A 15004-nucleotide genomic window follows, 5' to 3' on the forward strand; every position below is an offset into this window, starting at 1 on the left:
CAAGTGTCAGGGGCAGGGGCAGTGGGACACAGAGTCACTGAGAACCAGCTTTACACGAGCTAGCTTTGGTAACAACACAGAAAAAAAAATAAACAAAAATAAGCATTGGCTAAGCATGATTAGAACTTAAATAGTAGATCCCTTTCATCCTTGGAAAGTTCCTGTATTTCATCCTTCACCCTGAAAATTCTCCTTAAACTAGGCTGTCCTGAGCACCAGATAATGTATCAAGCCTGCGGATAGCCTCGTCCAAGAGTTCTGCTGATAACCCCACGTATTTATAAGTACTACATGCTAACCATACATTGTCTTTAAAAAAAAATGCTCAGAACGTTGTAAAATGAAAAAACTCAAGATAATAAAACATTCCCAACACGGACTCACTTAGCTTAAACCTCTTAATGTAGCCAACACTTAAAGAATCTACCATCAGGCAGGGAAAGCACTAGGTGCTTTTATATACCATATGCCATTTGGCTTTCCTAACAATTGGATGAGAAAAGCACTGTCTGAAGTCCCAAAGCTAGTCAGTGATTTCAAAACTTGACTCTAGAACAACCACTAGCTCCAACTCCAGGGCTCTCTCCACTGATACACTACAGTATCTACAAGAAAACTAGAAGCCACGATTGATGGAGAGCCAAGAAGGTAACTTTTCATTCATATTTTCACCTAAGAGACAAAAGGACAAATCCCAAAATGCTAACAATGGCCATCCATGGAAAATGAGTTTACCAGCTATTCTGTGTGTGTGTGTGTCTGTTTGTATGCATGTACTTTTCTGCATTTTCTAAACTGTTTTGCCCTAAACATGTATTACCTGGGCTTCCCTGGTAGCTCAGCTGGTAAAGAATCCACCCGCAATGAAGGAGACCCTGGTTCAATTCCTGGGTCAGGAAGATCCCCTGGAGAAGGGACAGGCTACCGACTCCAATATTCTTGGGCTTCCCTGATGGTTCAGACAGTAAAGAATCCACCTGCAAAGGGGAGGCCTGGGTTTGACCCCTGGATTGGGAAGATCCCTTGGAGTAGGGCATGGCAACCCCCTCCAGTATTCTGGCCTGGAGAATCCCATGGACAGAGGAGCCTGGCGGGCTACAGTCCCTGGAGTCAGAAGAGAATGAGACATGGCTGAACGACTAAGCACAGCACCGCACAGAATGTATTACCTATGAAATAAAATAGTAATCAAATCCCATTTCAAAAAACAAAAATAACTTATGGAGTATGAAGAGGCAATGCTAGTTTTAAACAAACAACTATCACTATTTCTCATTTATGAGATTGCCAAAAATTAAGATGTTTGATAATACTTAGACTTGACAAGGATGCGGGGGAAAAAAGTAATCTCACACATTGTTAGTTGAAATCTAAGTTGGTACAAGGTTCTTAGAAAGCACTCTGGCAAGATCTACCATAGTGTGAAATGAATATTCTTTCTGTTAGCATTGCCATTTCTAAGAATTTATCCCACAAGTATACCACACGTACACAAAAATATATGTTCAAAGATATTTACTACCTATCACTTGAGGAACTTGCACAGTGGAATTCAAAACAGTCACTACGGAAAATGAGTTACATCTCTAGGTACGAATGTAAGAAAGTCATCCAAGACAGTATTAAGTAAAAATCAAGTTTCATAACAGCAAGAATAGAAGGATTCCAGGATATAAGGTGTATTTTGTATATGAATGTGTGTATATGTGTGTGTGGGTATGCAGGAATCTGCATGTGTCTAGCGGTTGTATATAAACTTGCATATTCTTGAATCTTCTATAAGTATATGCAAGAAATTATTAAGTATTCATTATTCCTGGAAAGTAAGACTACAAGCTGAAAGAATATGGACTTTTGTTTTCATTTTCCTACCGCTCTCTGAATTGCTTTAAATTTTCTTTTCACAAACATGTATCACTGCTATACACAAGAACAGGGGCTTTTATTTTGGTTTGGTTTTGGTTTTGAAGAGACAAGAAGCACAGCTCTCATGCAAAGGCTTGAAAACAAAGCAACATATGAAATAGAACTGTCTTCTGTTACGACTGCAAATGCTCACAAAACAAGACAGTGTGAGAGCCTGCCAGTGAGAGGCATAATGGAGACAGTTCTCTCCTGGCACACCAAGAGACAAAGCCAGCCTCCTACCATGGAGGGGGTTTAATGGCTGGATCTTAAGACCAAAAACTAAAACGAAATCCTGCTATACCCTTTTTTGAGGCAACCTGAGCCAATTTCCCTCTTCTCTCCCTCCAGCCTGTCTAGGATGTAAAGTAGCTGACACGTCTCGGCCCTCACAGCCCTCCCTCTTCGCAATCTCGGTCACACTCCGATATGTCAGAAGACCTGGGCCCTGCTGCTGGCCTGGCTGTGTATCAGCGTACTGAACTTAGCAGAGTTCCTCATCTCTAAAACAATTTATAAATGCCACCTACTCCAGTGGATAATTATAATTATAAATATATTATAAAAATAAATATGAGAAGGTATTTTTAGAAAACATGCGGTCAACACCAGGATGCTGTGAAAATGTCATTTGAACTTGGAAAAGCAAAAAAGCCTGGCTATTAATGTTGAACAGATAGTTACTGACCTCACCTATGGTGAATAAGCTGGGCTTACAATCTGGAATACCTATGAAGCCCCCTCAAACTCTTTCTCAACGCGAGCAGAGAGTTTCTTAGAAACGCACCTCAGACTTCATTTGTCGTCACCCCCTCCTGGCTCCCTAAGCACCAGTCACACCACTACTCCTCTCTGCAGAGCTTTCTCCCCCTTCCACATCTTTTGCATTTGCTGTATGCTGTACTAAAAGCTCTTTATCCAGCTCTGCAGTTTTGTTTTGTTTTTGTTTTTTTTTTGGCCACGTCACGCGGCATGTGGGATTTCAGTTCCCCACCCACGGACTGAACCCGCATTCCATACATTAGAAACAGAGGGTCTTAACCACTAGACTGCCAGGGAAGTCCCAGTTCTTCCTATTTTTTTCCTGCTTCCTTCTGTTTCTTCAGGTGTCAGCTCAAATGTCATCTCCTAAGAAAGGCGTTCCTGGGCATGCTCTGTAAGACAGGCCTCCACCACCCGAAGTTAACTCTTCCCACTCTGGTCCTTCCATGGCATTTGACACACCGTATAATCCTTTCTCTTTGCTTACTGGATGCTGGTATGTCTTCTGCAATACAACATAAGCTTATAAGTGTCGAGGTCTTAGCTGTCTCATCCTATGCCCAGAATGGTGCCAGCACATAGCAGGCAGTCTGGAGACACTGGTGACGTGAATAAATGAAGGGTTACTCACAGCACAGTGCTTTCATCTACATGCCACTGTGCCTGTGAAACAGGCAGGGTCAGTATGACTTTTTTCACTTGGATCATCTGCCCAAGATCACAGCTTGTAAATGATAGAGCCAGACCATAAATCTGAGGTTTCTGCGCCATGACTCCCTAATACCCCCACTGCTCAACAGCACCAACAAATTGAACTTGGAAATAATGGAAACAGAGCAATTTATCTAGGTTTCAGCATCAGGGGGAGGGAAGAGAAAGATCTGCTTTCCTGCAGGACTAAAGTAGGAGAGATTGGGAGGGGGAAATGGCAGGCTAAAATCTTGTACTCCCTCACTGCAAATTAGTAAGTAAAATTCTTTCCTTCATCTGAATGAAATAAAGTTACCTTTGGGATGGAGGCTTATGAAACCTCTCATCACCAAGTCACAGCATGGAATACTTTGCTAATTGAAACAGCAAGTGAAATTTTAGGTAGGTCAGATGCAATTACCCAAACTGGAAAGTGACACCACTGTTCACAACTATTGGACAACATGCAGCAGGCTGGATCTAAGTCACACACACACACATACACACACACCAAAACCACAGTCATCCACACACTTCCTATGGCATGGAGCTCCAAGTCGCCCAACCATGCTGACTCACTGACTGGGAAGAAGGGAGGAGATCCGGACAGCAAAGGGGAACAGGGAGAGAATGGAACGGAAGAGTAGCAGAAGCAAAGGAAAGAGGGAGATGAAGAAGCTGAAGATGGAAGGAAAGGAGAAAGAGAAAGAAAGAAGCAAAAAGAGGGAAGGAGGACTGCAGAGGAGGAGAGAGGAGGAGAAATGGGGTTTTCTGTCCTGCTGGAACTTCTGCTGCAATGCTCAAGTGGCCCAGTGCTGGTACAAGGTAGGCCTGGAGAACTACTAGGGTCAGGTTTTTTTTTCAGGCCCTTGTCTGTTTCCATAGAGACCAAGAGTTCCTGCTGCAGTAACATCTTCCAAATTTCTCTGGTATTTGAACTTTCTTCCTGGGCCTCCATCACACAGCAATGAACCAGAGCCAAGGGCTCTGCCGGTGAGAAGGGGCATAAGGGCAGGCTGGCTACCCTATACCATCCTGGCCTCCAGCCTGGGTCCTGGACTCCGCCCAGTGGCATAGAGCTACAGTTCTAGCATTTCCAATGAGTACCTTACTCCTCCTCCAGGTAAACATGGGGCCTCCTGTCCTCTCCCCTCCATAGCACTCCCCTGGAGATCTGCACAGCCCAATGGGCAGCCTACCGAAATGCTGGGGGCCTGGTGAAAGCTTGTGCCAAGCTGATAGTAGATTCAGCCCTTCCACAAGCATACCCATGGGGCATCTACAACAGAGAAAACCAGTTGGTCATATTTGCCACTTTTGCCCAAGACCAGAAGTACTACCTCCTCTCCTCCTGCCATCCAAGCTAGTCATCTCTAGCGTTCCTATGCCTCCATCCCCACATCTCGTCAGCTGTCCATTCTTTTTCTTTTTTTTAAAGTTGGCTGCATCAGGTCTTAGTTAAAGTAGGTGGGATCTTTCATTCCAGCACATAGACTTCCCTAGTCATGGCACTCAGGCTTAGCTACTCCATGGCATGTGGGATTTAGTTCCCCAACCAGAGATCAAACCTGAGTCCCCTGCATTGCAAGGCAAATTCTTAACCACAGGGACCACGAGGAAAGTCCCTGGTCATTTTTCTGTGTAATGCTTTCAGGAGTGGCCTCTTCCTTCCAATCTCGTTGGCACTGCCCTGACTTGGGCCTTAGTTATTTCTCAGGTCATCAATTAAACTTCCCTATAACTGTTCTCCCAGTCCTCCAGGTGTATGCTCCCTTTCAGGGCACCCCCTCCCTCCTTACTAAGTCAGGAATTCCTGGAGCCTAGGAATCAGCACTTTCAATCAGCATTCCAGGAGCATCTGATGCAACCAGGATACCAGTAGGAACCATAGATGGACTTCACCCCGTACACAGTTGCAAATTCTCCCAGGTTCCACACATCACACTCCTCTCTGGAGCTGCAGGAGACTGTGGGCCCTTTGCTTTCCTGCGCCCACTCCTCCATTTTTAAAAAAGTTTATGTATTTTTTAACTGCACTGATACAAAGATGAACTGCTTACTTATATACTCATTTATTTTATTCTAGGTTTTTAGAAGAAATTGAAATCAAGATATTTTTATGGGCCTTCAAATTATTGTAGTCTCCAGGCACAATGCCTGTTGGATAAGTCAGGCTTGCCTCAGCCAGATTCCCAAATCTTCAGCACCCTCCCACGGCCTACAGAGTAAAGTCCAACCTCCTCAGCAGGCTCACTTGGAGCTCTCTTCCAGCACCATCCACTAGAGCATCTCCCACCCACCTGGGCTTCACCTTCCAGATCTAAATGCAGGTCTCTCAACACACCGTGCATGATGATACCACTATGTCTTAGCCCTCAGCTCCAACCAATTTTCCGTTCCTTCTCCACCTACTGACTTCAGGCTCAAACATCACTTTCCACTGTGGCCTTTCTTAGTCCTCCTGGTTCAAGTTATAGCTCCTCCTTCTGCACCCCCTTCACACTTTCTCCATCTCTTATTATACCACCTATATGCCTGGTTCCAATGTGCACATCTTTCACAGCATAATATTTGTAAAATCATGAAAGGACTAAAAACATATACCACACAAACCTGCAAGCCATCAGGTAGAGTACTCTAGTTGTAACATGCCAATGGTCATTTTCCACAAATGCCAACCCAACACTACACAGAATATACTGGGTCATCTGATTGCTTCCATGGTGGGGTTATCTGCATTGTTAACAGCGCATACAGTTGAATTTTAATATCTATCCCCAGCACCTAAAATATTATGCTTTGATGCATTAATGAAATAAGAAGATATCTGGATCTAGACTATAGCCTGTGACATGTCAGGTAAAGTAATTAAAGGTAACAGAGACTGCCAGATCTCTTAACATGTCATGAAATTTCCTAATCCCTTTGACCGTGAGGGACTAATTCTCATACACTGAGCTGCTCTGTCGAAAGCGTCCAAGTAGATTTTAAGAGAAATTATTTAATATACACTAACTGTAATTTAGTTTTTTCCTGAGTTACAAGTATTGACAACAAGAAAATGCACAATCTAAACTATAGGATTCTTCAAGTCACTTCAAAATTATAGATTCTTTCCAAAAGGAGTTCAAGATGATGAATACAGGTTATAAAAAGCAGTAAGTCACCATAAAGTTTGTATATTACTATTAACACACATGGTCAAAAGTGATACCAAAAACATGTTTAACACTAACCCTGAAAATGACAAATATTCAAACCTTGGGATACTGGTGAAGAAACATGTAGGTCTACAGAAAAAAAGTTATCCAGTGTTAGTCTATTTTTTTAAAATTATGTATGTTTAGTGTCTCTGTTTTTCTGCTGAAAGAGGTACCTTGAGGAATCATACAATAAATTATATTTTTTTGGTCAAGAAAGCAGTCTTTTGTAAAGCTATTAATCTCTACATTAGAAAATTCTTGGGAGTCTGAGAAATGTATTAATCATCTTTCTCCCTGGTCTGGTTTCCTTGCATATGAAAAATGCTCATTATTGAATTGGTCTAGCTTTTTGCCAACAGTTTAATTTCTTTCAAGTCTGGCCTCATTTCTGTGAAAATCTAGCTGTATGCTTATTTTTAGGTTTAGATGGGCATATTTCATTATAAATGCCCTTTTTAAAAATTCAAATCCGTTCATGCTTTCAGTCAAAGAATATCTATCAAGCTCCTAATAAATGCCAAGCAGTGACAAGAGTACAAAGGTGAATAAGACACAGGCTTATTCTGAACTTTACTTAATGTCTAGGGGGACAGACAGACCAGGCAACACATCACAATTCAATGTGATGAGAGCTATGACAGGGATGTGTAAGCCACTGGAGGAGCATGGAGATTGCTTCAACTCATGTAGCCTATCAGTTCAGTTCACTCAATCAGTCGTGTCTGACTCTTTGTGACCCCATGGACTGCAGCATGCCAGTCTTCCCTGTCCATCGCCAACTCCCGAAGCTTGCTCAAACTCATGTCCATCGAGTCAGTGATGCCATCCAACCATCTCATTCTCTCTCATCCCCTTCTCCTCTGCCTTTAATCTTTCCCAGCATCAGCATCTTTCCTAATGAGTCAGTTTTTTGCAACAGGTGGCCAAAGTACTGGACCTTCAGCTTCAGCATCAGTCCTTCCAATGAATATTCAGGACTGATCTCCTCTATGATTGACTGCTTTGATCTCCTTGTAGTCCAAGGGACTCTCAAGAGTCTTCTCCAACACCACAGTTCAAAGGCATCAGTTCTTCGGTGCTCAGCTTTCTTTATGGTCCAACTCTCACATCCATATATGACTACTGGAAAAACCATAGCTTTGACTAGATGAACCATTGTTGGCAAAGTAATGTCTCTGTTTTTTAATATGCTATCTAGGTTTGTCATAGCTTTTCTACCAAGGAGTAAGCATCTTTTAATTTCATGGCTGCAGTCACCATCTGCAGTGATTTTGGAGCCCCCCAAAATAAAGTCTGTCACTGTTTCCATTGTTTCCCCACCTATTTGTCATGAAGTGATGGGACTGGATGCCATGATCTTCATTTTTTGAATCTTGAGTTTTAAGCCAGCTATTTCACTCTCCTCTTTTACCTTCTTTAAGAGGCTCTTTAGTTTCTCTTCACTTTCTGCCATAAGGGTGGTGCCATCCGCATATCTGAGATTATTGATATTTCTCCCAGCAATCTTGATTCCAGCTTGTGCTTTATCCAGCCCAGCATTTCATATGATGTACTTTGCATATAAGTTAAATAAGCAGGATGACAATATACAGCCTTGATGTACTACTTTCCCAATTTGGAACCATGCAGCCTATAGGGTTAAAAAATATGGAAGCCAAGTCTTGAAGAATGAGTATAAGATAAAATGGAAAAGTAGATATCTAGATGGCTATGGGATAAGCTAGCCAAAGCTGAGTGAACAGTGTATGCAGAAACAGAGGTGGAGGTGGGAGGCAGGGGACCTACCAGTAGAGAAAGAAAACAAAGTTCTACTGGGCTGGCTTTCTGACATACTACAATGGGCTTCTGATGTCCAGTTGAGAACACTCTGGACCTAATTCCCAGAGCAGTAAAGACTCATCTCCATTGACAAGATTTTGCTGTTCAGTCACTCAGTCATGGCCAACTCTTTTCGACCCCATGGACTGCAGCATGCCAGGCTTCCCTGTCCTTCACCATCTCCCATAGTTTGCTCAAACTCATGTCCATCGAGTCAGTGATGACATCCAACCATCTTGTCTTCTATCTCTCCCTTCTCCTCCTGCCCTCAATCTTTCCCAGCATCAGAGTCTTTTCCAATGAGTTGGCTCTTTGCAACAGGTGGCCAAATTATTGGGGCTTCAACTGACAATTGACAAGATGTTGTTCCATAAATTTATGAAGCTCCACCAATTACACTTTTTCAGTGTTATATCAGGATTTGATAACCCTTCTCCAATACTCCTTTTGTTCTATTGCCTTTATTTCCAACATTTAAAAATTCCTTATATTTAATACAAAAGGAGACATTTGTCTTGTTTCACGAGGCTCAACGTGAAAAACAACTACACTCATTTCGGCTCTCTTAGATACTCTTATTCCTTCTTACCTCAGGGGAAGAAGCAGATAGAAACATTTACTAATAAATTCTTAATTTCCAGTCTTATTGGCATTTCTCTATGTAATTTTACACAATATACTATGAGGAGAGCTTGTGTAACCTCAGGTAACTTGCTTAAGCTCTCTGTGCCTCAGTTTAACCAACTGTAAGAGGAAAATAGCTATCATCCACCTTAAAGAATTCTTATGAGTGTTAAGCAAGATATCATATGCACAATGCTTAGCACAATGCCTAGATTATCATTGCTAACTTATAGCTATTTTTACCATTAAGAGTTATTAAACAATTGTATATAAAGTATATGGTTACAACTTTGAATTTGTATTACAAATTATTATTGTAATTTTAATCTTATATATGCACACGTGGTGGTGGTGGTTTAGTTGCTAAGTCATGTCTGATTCTTGGGACCCCCTGGACTGTAGCCCACCCAGCTTCCCTGTCCATGGGATTTCCCAAATAAGAATAATGAAGTGGGTTGCCATCTCCTTCTCCAATATGCACACACATATACACACAATATATATTTGTTTACGTAAACTTTCAACAGGGATTATCTCTGGAGCAAGGGCCTATCCGAGAGGGGAGATGGTACATTTCTACATTTTTCATTTTGTTCCTTTATGAAATCTTTTATTCTTTTTCAGTCAAGGGCATGGACAACTTCTATAATAAAAGCTGATGAAAAAAAATCTTTGGAAGGAGATTGGATTTATTTTGAAATGTAGAAGGCAGAAAGGCTGAGTTTTGCCTAGATAAGAGAAAGGACTCTGTACCAAGGAGAACAATCCAAAAGTACTGCCTGAGGAGGCAGTGAATGCTTCCTCACAGAAAGCGTACATCATAGGCTACGTGGACTCCCCTTCTAAGTCTATGAAACATAGCAGTCTCCAAGCATTTGAAATTTGACACAGATGCATCCCTAAATGGTTATCCGGAGTCACTCAAACTTTAGCCACAACTAAATAAGTTGGATGAATCAATTTTGCCTTCAACCTTCAAACCTTTAAATGGCCAGGTATTTCTAAGTAAGTACTATCAGTACCTATATGCTGATGATATTTCAGTAATGAATTACGAAGTTATCCAAGTAAATATTTCATAAAGTTAAAGCCAGATTCAAATTGTGAATGCTGGTTTTAAACACTACCTAAAACAGTATTTGTTGAAAATATTCATCAGATCAGATTCATACAAGGCAAGAAAACATTTTAGCATTCTTCATCATCCTATACTTCATTAAATCATTGTAGCAGTTCTCATTATCCTTATATTTTTAAATCCCATTAGAATCTTGATTTTAATTGGTCTGTTTTATGACTTATCATTATGAATTTTTTAAGTAAAGCCTAATGTTGGAACATTTCTGTGGATTCTACTTTCCATGGAAGGTAAAACAGACATAGAGAAATACGGAGTTTCTGAGTTAATGAATTGGGATAGCTGCAATGCCATTTGGGATATGAGAGGATGACCTTCGAATGACAATCTTCTAGAGAATAATTTAAATGAAAAAGAAAGTAAGCCAGGACAGACAGAGAGCTCTGTAGAACAAACCCAGCAAGGAGACTGCTCTGGAATCTACCTGGAGTCTGTTAACTTAGAGTCATTATACTTCTCTGAACATCTATCAGTCTTTCATCTAAGAACAGAAGGGAAAATCAAAGTAGATAAGATTGTTTCCATTTCAACAATGATATTATGCCTACATAGAAAGACAGCTTGGTTCAATGGGGAAACACTTAGACCTTATGAGTCAGAAGACGTGAATCTAGCTGTCACTAACTTGCTATTTTACCTTGAGCAAGTCTCCTGCCATCTGTAAGAGTGTTTCCTCATCTCATAAATTGGAAGGGCCCAGATAGCAAAAAGAAGAAAAACTGCGAAACTATTCTTACATTGTTTCAAGTCTCAGACTTAAGCTCTATGGTCAGAACAACTATGATGATTCTCTTTTGTAAATGGAGAATAAGTTTAAAACATTTCTAGGTTTTCCATCTAGTAACAATAGTGCAGAGGTTTGATCCCAAGTCTCTAGGCATGGACACATGCTGCTTACCCTATCTAACAGAATTCTGGGGAAATAAAATAAGTGTCCAAGTGTTCTATTATAAATAGCTATAAAAGTGTAAGGCATTACTAAGACTAAGCTTTGCGTTCTCTAAGGGATCTTGACATATTTTTTTCATTCTTAAACATTTTCAATAGAGCAAAAGCCCCATGAACCACTTATCCTATTCAGCATGTCAGTACAATCAGTTCAATAAATGGGCAAATTATTGCTAGTTTAGAAGTGATCCATGCGTTTAGTTAAATGCCTTAAACAAGTGGATACATTTAGACTGCACAAGGCCACTCTTTGAAAATCTTAGAAGCTAAAACCATAATTATATACACAGGTATAGTTTCCCTACTAAATGAAACTTGCTACCAACTACAGGAAAGGACATTCTCAGAGACCAATCCCTCACCCAAACAGTATTCTCCTGAAATGAATGCTTAAACAAAGCCACAATATTCTCCTAGTCTAAAGTGGGTGGGTGGTGATCCTAGCAACCTCTTCATATAGTGCTAGTTTGATCAAGCAGAAGAATCAACTCCTAGCAATGGCACTTTAGAAATCACAGTGTTCTTAATAAAAATGGTTTTTCATTACAATAATTTATCAAAGCAATTCATTATTTTTCTCTAAAGCTATTGAAAAAAATCTGATTTCATAATGATAGGAGGAAAAAATCCTCAAAAATCCAGAATTTAGTAACTGTCCAAGTTACTGCCCCATCATACGATGGCCCCCTAGAGGTCAGAGGTGTCTCATTTACTGTATTACTGTATTCCCTACAGTGCTTACTTAGCACTGTGCCCAGCATATACACAACCAGGCTCAGAAAACACATGTAGAATTTATTCTAGAAGGTAAATTATTTTAAAAAACAAATTCCAATTTTAAAATGAAAATCTCTATAAAAATTAAATTACTCAGAATTTCATATCTCATTTCCTTGAAGTGACGCTCCTCTGTACACATTTGGAAATGTTCATTTTCACTGCATTTATCTGATATATGTGCACTATGTTCCAAAAGAATTATAGTAGCATCATTTAGAGTATGAATCTTTTTTTTAAGATTTAAAAGAGACTACATCCTGTCAAAAGATGGTTTGTACCTTGACATAACACAGATTTGGAAAAACATAAATCAAATAAACATGTAAAACATCATACCAAAGTCCTTGAAACCATCAGTCCCTTAGGGATAATTTTAGCTTTAATTTAAAATAGTCCTGAGACAACATCCCATCAATACCTTATTTAACTTCAATAAGAACTTATATGGATAAAATTAGTTCTCAGCCTGGACACTTGAACACCTGTGGACAATATTTCATCACACTAATAGGATGAGGAAAATAGAAAGTGGTAGCCCAAGAAGAGTCATTACACAATTAAAAGAAAACAAGCTTTTTTTTTTTTTTTTTTTTGCAAAATGCTGGGATTAAATTCAGTTTGGTTTCATTACCTCCCCAACAAATCAACACAAATCCTTCCTCCCAGAGTTCTCAGTTGTCCAGAATTAAAGTTACCAATATAGAACAAACCAATGTGCACCTCAATTATAAATTATCTTTAGTAAACAATTGTCCTATTTTGGCTCCTTGAAAAGGTAAGCAAACAGCTATAATGACATTCCAGGTCAAATGCAAATATATTAAATAACTGTTCTACTATGGAAATCGCTAAAAGAGCATCTCCAAGAGAAAATGCAACTTGCTAAAACGCTTTCTAAAAGACGGCTGCAAGCCCAGATGCAAAGTTTATAGGCATTTCCATTTTCTTTACATGTAGAGGTTCATGAAATATTAATACACTCACTGCAAAAGTATAAAGATAAACAAGATCAAAGCCAACAACAGATGAAAAAAATTTCATTGTGCAAAACATAAAAACTGTGCAAAATGACTCTAGATCCCAGGTAAAATTTGCTCAAGAAAGGTAACAGCATTAACCTTGGCACACAGCAGAGTAGAGAAGAGGCAGAGCTTTACAGAATTGTAAATAACATCAGCATTGCAAGAATAATAATTGGAATAAATACCTTCAGCAGGCTGCAAAAACAATCAACACACTCCGTCCTTCACCTCTCCCCCTCATCCAGCTGGGGAGTGAAAGCCGCTGTCGCTCCCCCGCCTTCTTCCCAACCGCTCCTCGAGCCACCCCCTCCCCAATCCTGTCCACCCTTACCCTCCCCTTTCCCCTTCTCTCCCCGCCCCCCAGATGGTGTACCCGGCAGCCTAGAGAGATTAAGAGGCGCTCGCTACGGTCACTGGGCCTCCGGACTGATCTAACGTTTCCTAGCTCCCTAGACTAGAGAAATTAGAGACGCGACACCCTAGTGGTATTAGGTGCCTTCGCCTTCATCCTGTCCTCTCCCAAGCCCGGACGGGTTGAGGCTAGCGAACCGGGCCGCAACTGGAGGACCCCGCAGAGTTCAGCGGGGCGCTGCCCTCCCGCGGCGCTACCTGAGCTGTCCATGGTGCTGGCGCGGTCCTGAGGCTGCCGGGCGGGACTCCGCGCCGCGGCCGCCCCGGCGTTCACTCTCTGTTTGCCGCCTCCCCCGCCGCTCCCCGCACTTAGGTCCCCGTTACTGTCCACCAGCTGCAAGGATTCATAACCATCGTTGCTGGTCTTTTTCCGGTAGCTTCCAAGGAGGCTCATGAGCAAGCCCAGAGAAGAGAGGGGGGGAAAAATCAACCTGAGGAGACGAAGGGGGAGGTGGAAGGTGGAAAGGGCTAAAGGAGGAATTTTTTTTTAAGGGGGAAAAAAAAAATCAAGAGCCCCACATGACGCAAATAGGAGTGAAAGGGGGAGCGGCCAGCGGAGAGGAGCTTTGCGGGGCCCGGCGAAGCCACCGCCCTGGGCAGAGCGCGGCTCTGGGCGCCGGGTGCTAGGGCGCAGGGGAGGGGGGACGCGGGCGGGCAGGCGGGTGCGCGCGCCCCTGGTGCAGCCGCGGTGGAGCCGCCGGCCCTGCCGAGCTCCCGACCCGGGCCAGCCACCCTCTGTCTGGGGAGTGCCCGGAAGCAGTCCTATAGGTGTCGCCGCGTCGCCCCGCGCCGCGCGGCAGGGCAACTCCAAGCGCGGCTGGCCTGCGGGGAGGGAAGGAGAGAGAGAGTAAGGGAGGGGAGATTCTCGGGGAGGGGGGTGTTGAAGGCGGAAAATGGGGCGGGGTGGGAGGGGGAGGGGACTACTACGACTAGAGAAGAGGGTGTTTTCGTGCACGTGAGGCGAAGAAGAAAGGGGCTGGGTGTCTCTGCCTGGTAAGCTTTGGGGACGAGAGGTTCTCTTGGTAAGATCCAGACACGCCCATTTTGTATAACTTAACCTATATTTGCTGGAAGATTCGGCGAGTCAAAGCCACCCCAACAGTTGCCCTCCGGCAGGTCTGACTTTAACTCAACTGAACAGAAAAAGAACGCATGTTATGCCAGGATAGAAAGACACAGCAATATTTTGCACATTTCCCGGAATGGGTAAAATCCCTAAGGGAGACAGCAAAGACCTGGCTATTCTAACGCTAGGAGGCAGTTACAGCCCATTCCACCTAGGGAGGAGATGTGACTGTTTAGTAACTCTTTGTTGAACGAAAATATTGGCGGGGTGAGGCGGAAAGGGGACAAGGTTGATTCAGGTGCAGTTTCAGTTCTGACATCATTTACCTTGGGACCTGGAGAAAGGTCTGTACCACTCAGCTATCTTGAGGGGATGGGTGGGAAGAAAGCTAGACAAGGATTTTCTTCCTAGTCTCTAGCTCCTCCCCCTTTTTTCTCTCATAATGCTGAACACAAAGGGCAGTCACTAATTAATCAGAGGAGAATTTATCAAGAAGCTAATGAAGCCTAAGAGTCAAGGCTCCTTTTTTGGAGAAGCCCCTTTCAAGACTAATGCACCTAATTTTATATCCGTGATTTTGTTTTCTTATTCTTAAACAGGGCCTCAACATTGTATGTTTCAAGCCTTATGAAACCAG

The 15004-nt window shown here is 42.2% G+C and overlaps 1 protein-coding gene across 3 annotated transcripts in view; it reads right to left on the minus strand.

Moving 5' to 3' along the window:
- The window catches only part of DNAJC6 (DnaJ heat shock protein family (Hsp40) member C6), a 174175-nt gene that overhangs the window by 99362 nt on the left and 59809 nt on the right, over positions 1–15004 (minus strand). Inside the window, exon 1 of one of the 3 annotated variants that reach the window (XM_020877758.2) lies at positions 13500–13713. The exons of the other annotated variants lie outside the window; for them this stretch is intronic. Coding sequence (XP_020733417.2) covers positions 13500–13695 — 196 coding nt within the window. The 5' untranslated portion in view covers positions 13696–13713. Of the gene's footprint in view, positions 1–13499; positions 13714–15004 lie in introns of those variants that run through there. 3 annotated transcript variants of the gene reach the window in all.

This window comes from Odocoileus virginianus, chromosome 5 (assembly GCF_023699985.2).
Source record: "Odocoileus virginianus isolate 20LAN1187 ecotype Illinois chromosome 5, Ovbor_1.2, whole genome shotgun sequence".
Lineage (NCBI taxonomy): Eukaryota > Metazoa > Chordata > Mammalia > Artiodactyla > Cervidae > Odocoileus > Odocoileus virginianus.